Source organism: Octopus bimaculoides, chromosome 13, assembly GCF_001194135.2.
Source record: "Octopus bimaculoides isolate UCB-OBI-ISO-001 chromosome 13, ASM119413v2, whole genome shotgun sequence".
Lineage (NCBI taxonomy): Eukaryota > Metazoa > Mollusca > Cephalopoda > Octopoda > Octopodidae > Octopus > Octopus bimaculoides.
This window is the reverse complement of record NC_068993.1, coordinates 46,473,313-46,482,685: the sequence shown is the minus strand read 5'-3', so window position 1 is coordinate 46,482,685 and position 9,373 is coordinate 46,473,313. Positions and strand designations below refer to the sequence as shown.

The following is a 9,373-nucleotide window of genomic DNA, read 5'->3' as shown; positions in this document are numbered from 1 at the left end:
AGTAAATGGAGTAAAACGCATATTTTAACTGAACACTTTTATTTCCAACATATGTTTCGAAGATTACAAATTATACTTTCCATAGGAATAGGTGTAGATAAGATGTTGATAAGAATGTAATCTTCTCTTCAGGGAAATGCATGAGAACCAGCTTAAAAGATATATAGGTGGGGTGCTGAATAGCTCCTGGATTGAAGGGTGTCGGGGAAAAGGCCTTGCTGGAGGCCTAACCTTCCGAGTTGCTTTACAAGGCTTAGAATATATATATATAAGGGAAACAGAAAAAGGAGTGTTATAAGGCCACAAGATAGATAAACACTGTCTGTCTTTCTCGGCCACAGAAAAGCAGTGGGATAATCTTCATGACGAATTCAGCTGATAGCCGAATACATCCTAAACGTGGCAGCAGGTGTTTGACCGAACTTCATAAGTCAACGATGCTCAGGAACTAGATGAGTACGTGCAGAAAAGTTTAGTCGCTCTGCTCATGTGCCTGGCAAGTCCAGCTGATAGCACTACCATGCCTGTAGAGTAATGCCTCTCCACCCCAGTAGCACTGCCAGGCCAAAAATGTATGGCTTCAGGACAGATCAACTTGTTTATTATCATCGAGGCCCAGAATACTACCGATAAACTCCTTCTGTCTGGTGTCCAACACGACGATGGTGGCGTCGCCAACGTATGATTATACAGTTTTTTCACTCCAAGCACGTGCAGAATGCCCTTTTATGTCTCTAGTTTTCGCAGCAGTAGCTCAAGAGTAATACCTACAGAACAGACGAAAGAGGAAGATTTGACAAACTGAGCGTATGATGACGGGACCAAGACTAATTGCTATGAGAACAGGCGCCAGGGTTTGGTGATTTACCCTATTGTAAGATTTTGATGGATATAAAATTTTGAATCTAAGGTGATCAGGAATTCACCTACACCTACACCTCTTGCAATACATGTTTCGCATGAGGTGTAGGTTGTCGAAGATAGATCTATTCAGGGAGGTGCATGTTTGCGCATCCCCAGGGACCGACCTCTTTGCTAATACTTTGGCCAAAAGTTTGAAGTATGCGTTTTATAGTTATGGGCCTAAAATCCTTTATTTGGTTCCCCTTTGTTTAGTTTCTTTCTGGTGGAACTGAAATCTATCCTGCATTCCGGCCCACCAAATGTCTAGAACAGTCAATGAAGTGGTGCTGACACACCGAATCCATCTGCTTGAGTAACCAGTGGTGTGGCTATTATGTTCCACCATAGACCGAATTGTGTCTTTGTTGCTATTTTGCACCTCAGCCACTTGGGGCCATCACCCTGCTTTGTTCCTTTGTATCTTAGAGTACAAGCCTTAGCCCTAAACATGCAGCCATAGTGCTTCACACATAAGAATTGGTCAAGTGCCTATGTTATCGAGAGTACCTCGGCTGCAATGCTTATCCAAAGTGTCCCTTTAAGTTACTATTCACTTTGTGTTTATCTTCACAACTAAATCTAATTGATTCTAATCCAGTCGCTTTCCTCAGGACGAACTGCCATTTGTTGCTTATAATTGATCCCTTAATTCCCGCTTAACTAATTCGCTAATCTGGTCTCTGCAAGCTCGGCGCGATGTGTCGACACGTTCTGCTTCCAGGAACCGGGGGCCCTCCTACGACGTCTACATATGTCGACCATACAGATCCCAAGTTGTAGTCCGTGTAGGTGGTAAATTTAAATTTTGGACAACATATTCATATACTACCCCAAACTTTTTGCTGTCTTTCTGTTGATAATGTTGTTGTGAGGGATTCTGATGAGGTTGTTTTTGCTGCTGTATGGTATGTGGAAGCCATAGATATTCGTATGTTCTCTGTTGTGTTTACTTTTTTTGCTTCCACTATTGCTTTCTTATTGTTTTTGTTACTGCTACTGTTGTCGGTGCTGCTGTGATTGCAGTTGCTTCTACTGCTGTTACTGTTGTTTTTCAGCTGTAGTGATTACCTGTTTCTGCTGGTGCTGTTGTTGTTGTTGATGTTGTTATTGTTGTGGTGGTGGTGACGCCAGCAAAATAGGGTGCGCGCTTCTCTCTTTGTTGTGGGCAGAAAGCTTTGAGGTGATTTGCGTTTCCGCACAGGTGACATCTTGCCTTCTGCCCTCAACAGCCGAAGCTTTGTGCCATTTAGCAGGCTTATGTAGTCTGGGATGGCCTCGACGCTTGGATGGTCTGCTTCTAGTAGTAGCTGCATTACCTATCCTAATCAGTTCTGATTCTGCATTCTCCCTATTCGCAGAATAGTAGTTTTCGCTTCTATGTCGGAAAGAATCGCAGCCACCAACCAGCAAATGTTTATTTCTGCCATTATGTTTAGTAAGGTAAATGGTAAATAGAGATGGTAAAAGGTAAATGGTAAATGATGGTTGTTGAGTGATTTTTGGCCACCTTCTCTGACACGAACCTCACTTCGACAGTTTCTGCTGGCCGCATAGATTTTGGTTTTCCAAACTGGTCTTAAATAATTTTTAATTTGCTTGTGTGCTGCCTGCTCTGCTCTTCTACTTTTGATACCAATAATTTTATAGTGAACTGTCTGCAAATTAATTTTTTGCTGGACAGTCACTTGCTTGACCGTAACCAGTTGAGCATATCCCTTAGTGGCGGACGATATGTGCATCTCTGATCACAAGCAAGAGTAGAGGGGAAACATCATAAACATGTGTTGAGAGAAATTCTTTTGGGTTTGGATAATTCACCTTTGGAAACGTAGGTATTTCATTCATCATCCTTAAGCAACCTTCACTCAGGGACCTGTTGAGCGGGATGGGCTACTCGACCTGAAGAAAATTCTAACTGGGCCCCACCTGCAAGGTCATGCGCTGTTTATCATGATATGAGGGCACCATATCGCCCACATATGGTTGTGAGGCATGTGCCTGGTGTACCCTTATCAGACAGGTAGTCATGATGGATATATTGGGCTTCGTATATTTGTACCCGAATGTCCCTTTGATGACATGCATCGTTCTCACACTCACTCAATAATAATAAGAATAATAATGTTAAAGAAAAAGGTATGTGGTAAGAAGTTTGCTTTCCAACCGCATGGTTCTGGATTCAGACCCACTGCGTGACACCTTGGGTCTGCCAAGTCCTTGTGAGTGGATTTGGCAGACGGAAGCTGAAAAACATGCCGTCGAATATGTATATATATTAATGTATTAGTGTGAGTATGTGTGTGTGTGTGTGTGTGTGTGTGTGTGTGTGTGTGTGTGTGTGTGTGTGTGTGTGTGTGTGTGTGTGTGTGTGTGTGTGTGTGTGTGTACAAAATACATGCAGAAACACACACAAGCATGTATACGTTCCACTCATATGTATATGTAAATACATGCATGTATGTGTCTATATGCACATACACATAATGTAGGTATATATGTTTGTGTAAAGGTGTGTGTGTGTGTGAGAGAGAGAGAGAGAGAGAGAGAGAGAGAGAGAGAAAGAGAGAGAGAAAGAGAGAAAGAGAGAGAGAGAGAGAGAGAGAAAGAGAGAGAGAGAAAGAGAAAGAGAGAGAGAGAGAGAGAAAGAGAGAGAGAGAAAGAGAAAGAGGTGAGGATACTTTGATTAATCGTTTAAACATTTTGCATTTCAGTTACATTTCTTCTGTGTATACCAATATGCCATGGTTGCTTACTTGAGGCAAAAGTCAACTATTTGGAATGCAAAGCTTTCTTTACGGAATTCTCTAATATTAATGAGTTAAGAGATAAACTCGATTATATATGCAGGTAAGTTGATATATCCGCTACTTTCTTATTGGTCAATAATTCTCAAGCTTCTTGTAAATATCGTTCCCCTTTCTATTACTAACGATTTTTCCAGCATCTGTTTGCTACGATTCAGCAAAAGCAAACATCCTCCATAGTTACACAAATTAAAGGTGTAACCAAATGCTATTTCTGCAGTTTCCGAGTGGCCGGTTTTGTTGATTGTATGGAAATAATCAAAAATATTGACAATTTTTGTTTTAAATTAGTTTATTGTTAATACTTTATATGCTTACCTGGTATATACAGGGTGTGGAGGCGCAATGGCCCAGTGGTTAGGGCAGCGGTCATAGGATCGCGGTTTCGATTCCCAGACCGGGCGTTGTGAGCGTTTATTGAGCGAAAACACCTAAAGCTTCACGAGGTTCCGGCAGGGGATGGTGGCGAACTCTGCTGTACTCTTTCGCCACAAATTTCTCTCACTCTTTCTTCCTGTTTCTGTTGTGCCTGTATTTCAAAGGGTCAACCTTGTCACATTGTGTCACGCTGAATATCCCCGAGAACTACGTTAAAGGTACACGCGTCTGTGGAGTGCTCAGCCACTTGCACGTTAATTTCACGAGCAGGCTGTTCCGTTGATCGGATCGACTGGAACCCTCGACGTCGAAAGCGACGGAGTGCCAACAACATATACATGGTGTCCAGAAATTAACGTTACAAGTTTCATGCTTTTAAACTCCATATTGTAAAGAGACTTTATAGACACCCTGTATTTCTTTTACATGTTTCTGTCATTAGACTGCAGCCATGGTGGAGCGCCACATTGAATAATTTCTTTTAGTCGAATGAATCGACTCCAATACTCGACCCCAATAGTTATTTTTTGTTAAGCATGGTACTTAAACTATCAGTCTATTTGGTCGAACCGCTAGATTACGGGACGTAAACACACCGACACCGGTTGTCAAATGGTGGTGATGGGGAAATACAGACATAAAGACACTTATACGATGGCCTTCTTTCAGTTTCCTTCTACCAAATCCACTTACAAGGCTTTGGTCGGCCCGAAGCTATAGTAGAAGACGCCCAAGGTGCAACGCAGTGGGACTGAACCAGGAAACATGTGGTTGTGAAGCAAACTTCTTACCACACAGCCACGCCTTTTACTTTCATTTGTTTCAGTCACTGGGGTACTGTTTTGAAGGGTTTCTTGAAACAAATCGCTCCTCTCTCACCCACCTCCCAATATCTAATTTTATTTTTACATCTCATACTTATTCTATCGGTCTTTTTACCGAACGGGAATCATACGGGGACATACCCAAACTTATACCAGTTGTTAAGCACGGGAATGTCAAACACAAACACGCACACATATATATGTAAATGAATATATAGGATAGGCTTCCACACAGTTTCGTTGTCCCAAACCTATTCACAAAATGTGCGATAGACCCTGGTTTTAGTACAAGACCCTTGCCCAAGTTGCCGCAGAGTGTGATCGAAATCGAAAACACGTGATAGCAAAGCAAACCACACAACTATGTCTACACGCGTACGCACACGTTCAGTCTTGTGTATTTACTAATTCACATTTCAAAGTTTTTTTCATTATTATGTTGTAAATGTTGTGTCTGTGGTTACTAAGCAGTTTATTGTAATATTTCGTTTAAATTCATTTTAACTCTTGACAAAGAATTCACCTGAACCTATCGTCACCTCTATCACCCCTTTTGTTGCCAGTAGCTAGATAAGATTTTTCGTTTCCACCCAAAGTGGAGTACCGCTTACTTTGAAAAGCACTATTATAAACCATTATGGCCTGTATTTATATTTCAAATTTTGACACTGGACCAGCAATTTTAGGGGAGGAGCAGGTCGACTACATACACCCCAGTACTCAACTGGTACCTATTTTATCGATCACGCTAGAATGGAATGCAAGGTCACCACCGGCGGAATTTGAACTCAGAACGTAAAGACGGAGGAAATACTACTAAGCATTTTGTCCGGCGTGCTAAAGACTCTTTTCTACTCTAGGCACAAGGCCCGAAATTTTGGGGGAGGGAGCCAGTCGTTTAAATCAACCCCAGTACGCAACTGGTACTTAATTTATCGACCTCGAAAGGATGAAAGGTAAAGTCGACCTCGGGGGAATTTGAACTCAGAACGTAAAAACAGACGAAATACCGTTAAGCATTTCGCCCGGCGTGCTACCGTTTCTGCCAGCTCGCTGCCTTAAGGATTGTATTTATATTGGAATTTAATATACTGTGGTATTAAGGCGGCGAGTTGACAGACTCGTTACTGCCGCGGAAAAAATGTTTAGCGCCATTTTCTTCGACTGTACGTTCTGAGTTCAAAGGCCGGGGTCGACTTTGCTTTTCATCCTTTTGGGGTGGATAAAGTAAGTACGAGTTGAATATCGAGGGCCGATCTAATCGATTCAGAACATCTCCAAAATTAGTGGCCTCGTGCCAAAATTTGAAATAAATATACTGTGGTATAATGGCGGCGAGTCGGAGGAAACTTTAGGACGCCGGGTAAAATGTTTAACAGCATTTCGTCCATCTTTACGTTCAGAGTTTATAGTCCACCTAGTTCGACTTTGCGTTTCACTCCTTGGAGTCGACAAAATAGGTATCAGCTGAATACTGGGGTCGGTGTAACCAGTTTACCCAACCCCTAAAATTGCTGTGGTATTTGCAATCACGGCAGAACATCGTCTTCTTCTATATTTCATTTGTTTCTTGATGATTTGCGTTCAAATTTCGCCAGAGCTAGAATTGCTCTCTTTACACGTAGGGCAGAGCCTCTAGACAAGCAGTATACTATAAGTGCAATCTAACTTCATTCACATCTTCTGTTTTCAATAAATTATAAAGATACTTAAAATAATGTAATCGTTTCCTTCACGTACAAAAAAAAAAAAAACCGATGGGCTGGCTATGACTGGAACCCCACTGAACATGACTATGTTAATCAAGGCTGAAGTAGCAACAGAGCAGGGCATGAGCATTGTTTGTTCAAGTGGCCTTTCTATGTTTAGTGACATTAAATTTGTAATGGTCAAATTCAATTCTGGTGGAATTACTGTTTATCAATCATTTTAATTAATTCGTTATTAATAGCTGAAGTATTATTGGTTCAGAAAAAAAGAAACACGTTCTTTACATCCTACTTAACGTGGATATTCTATCTAAAGCCACAAAAACAACAATATTCATCTTGAGGAAGCTTCTTGTTAGGACGTATAGTGCTAAGAAGAACAAAAGTGTATCAATAGCACATGAAAAGCGTCCACCACTACCACCACCACCACCGCCGCCACCATCGGTGCCACTGATATTTCTGTGACTTTTCGCAGTATACATCTATACGAGATGCTTTCTCAAAAACGAATACCCCCAGTACTGTGGCTTCTACAGTATATCCACTTTACGTAAGATATACAGAGTGCTATTTTAATTGATGTCTTACTGGGTGGGTGGGGGTCATTTCTATAGACTACCGCGACTATCGCGACTATGTGAATGAAACTAAAAGTCATATCATGTCAAAGGAAAATCATATCAGTATAATTTTATTTATGTTTCTAGTGACAAAATAAGTGACAAACAAAAGATTCTTGATTGCCAACGTAATGCAACAAATGCGTGTGACGAATTTTCCGAACGAGACTTTCTTAACGGAACTGATGTCGATATTTATGATGAACTTAACAAAAAATTTTGTGAACGCAAAGAAGGTAAGATCTTAGTTTTTCGTCTTTCTCAGAGGTAAAAGTGTATCTAACTAACAATAAATATGACTGTCATTCGTGAACACTCAAAGGTAAGCTGTTGTGTCATGGGCCAAACACGTATCGTTCAAGTATGCACAGTTTGAGGTATAAAGCAGCAGCACTGTAACAGCAAACGACGGTTTGACATGTAGAGTTTGACATGTCTATAAATTTGAGATGATTGTTTAAAAAATTACAAGTATCCACTCCCAAGGCCAGAAGAAATATTTTCTAAGTGCAATGGTGGGAAAATTTGTCAGAGGCCTACCTCCAATTACTGGTAGATGAGGAATGTGTATTAACAGTTAACGCTCATAAAGATCTGTACTGTTTCAAAAGACTGTCATTTGGGGTTAAGGTCACACCAGCAATATTTCAGCAAGTCATGGACATTGTGCTAGCAGACTGTGAGTTTGGGGTCTCATAGTTGGATGACATATTGATCAAAAGTTAATCGAGAGACCAGCATATTGAGCAAAAAATGTTTTCACAAAAATCCGCGACAATGGATTTAAAGTAAGCGAAAATAAATGTGATTTTTTAAACAAAAATAAAGTACTTGGCACAGGTGATCAATGAAAACGGATAAAAACCGGAATCTTCTAGGGTCAACGCCATAAAATTATGCCTGTTCCCACTAACAAAACAACATTACAAACATTTTTATGTCTGATAAGTTATTACCAGCTGTACATACCTAAAATGTATGAGCTAAGAGCTCCGTTGAATAATTTGTTAAGGTAAGACACGAAATGGGACTGGACAAACGAATGTCAGAAAGCATTCGAGGAATTAAAAAAGAGGTTAACATCAGAGTTATCATTAATTCATTTCGACCCAAACCTGTAAACAATTATGGCATCGGATGCATGATTTGTTTGTCTGTTGATAGAAGTGCCATGTCATCCCTGAAGGCATTCGAAGGCGATTGTACATAAGCGATTTGTTCTGAAAAATTCATGGCTTTCAAAATCTTCTCTATGACTAAGATAAATAAGATATTGTGCAGCCAGCAGTGATGCTCATCTCCAATCGGTGCTAATCTGTTGTAAAATCTCCATTGTAAACCTCATTTCGAAACTGTCATAATATATCCTCAGAGTATTAAATAGACATACGCCCCTGAAACAATCTTAGGGTAAAATACTGATGAGTATTTATGATGCGTATTCAAACATGCAATGGCACTGGCTGTTGTATTTTGATCCAGAAATGTGTTTTAAAAACATATAGCTTCGTTCATTACGACGGTGGATAGGCAGACATGATATTTTCACCAATTTGATCTCATCAATAGCTGTTTATAGTTTCAAAACATTCAGACAGATCGACAAATAAATTCAACAGGTTTTGGTCTTGCTAACTGCATTTCATTTAAAATTGGCTTGAAACAAATATCATGTCGACTGTGACCTGTGTCTTTGTAGAAGAAGCGGCAATGTGACTCTCTTATGACGTTTTTACAGATCGGATCAATTATTTTAACCATCGCTACAACCTTTCCAGTAACCGAGTGTAATCCTAGCCAGAACCTTTTTAGTATAACATTAGCTAAGCCATTTTCAGCTTAGCCTCCGCTAGGATCTTTCCAGCAATGGACTATGGTTCCATATCTCTAGGTTTGGTAGAAGCATATTTGTCTAGCTTGTTATTTATTGATAATGATAATGTTCATGTACATATGTTTCCATGCCTATGTGTGTGGGATGTGGAAATAATGTGCTCTTGTGCAGAAGTAACATTATTCTTTCAAGATTTCTGCTGCAATACACACACGCACACACACACACACACATACACACACATATATATATATATGTATATATATATATATATATATATATATATATATATATATAT

At 40.1% G+C, this 9,373-nt stretch overlaps 1 protein-coding gene across 1 annotated transcript in view; it reads left to right on the top strand.

The window, feature by feature from the left end:
- LOC106869701 (uncharacterized) overlaps nt 1-9,373 on the top strand; it is a 28,494-nt gene that overhangs the window by 16,025 nt on the left and 3,096 nt on the right. Inside the window, exons 2-3 of the mRNA XM_014915543.2 lie at nt 3,615-3,750; nt 7,329-7,477. Of these exons, the coding sequence (XP_014771029.1) occupies nt 3,615-3,750; nt 7,329-7,477 (285 nt within the window). The remainder of the gene's footprint in view (nt 1-3,614; nt 3,751-7,328; nt 7,478-9,373) is intronic.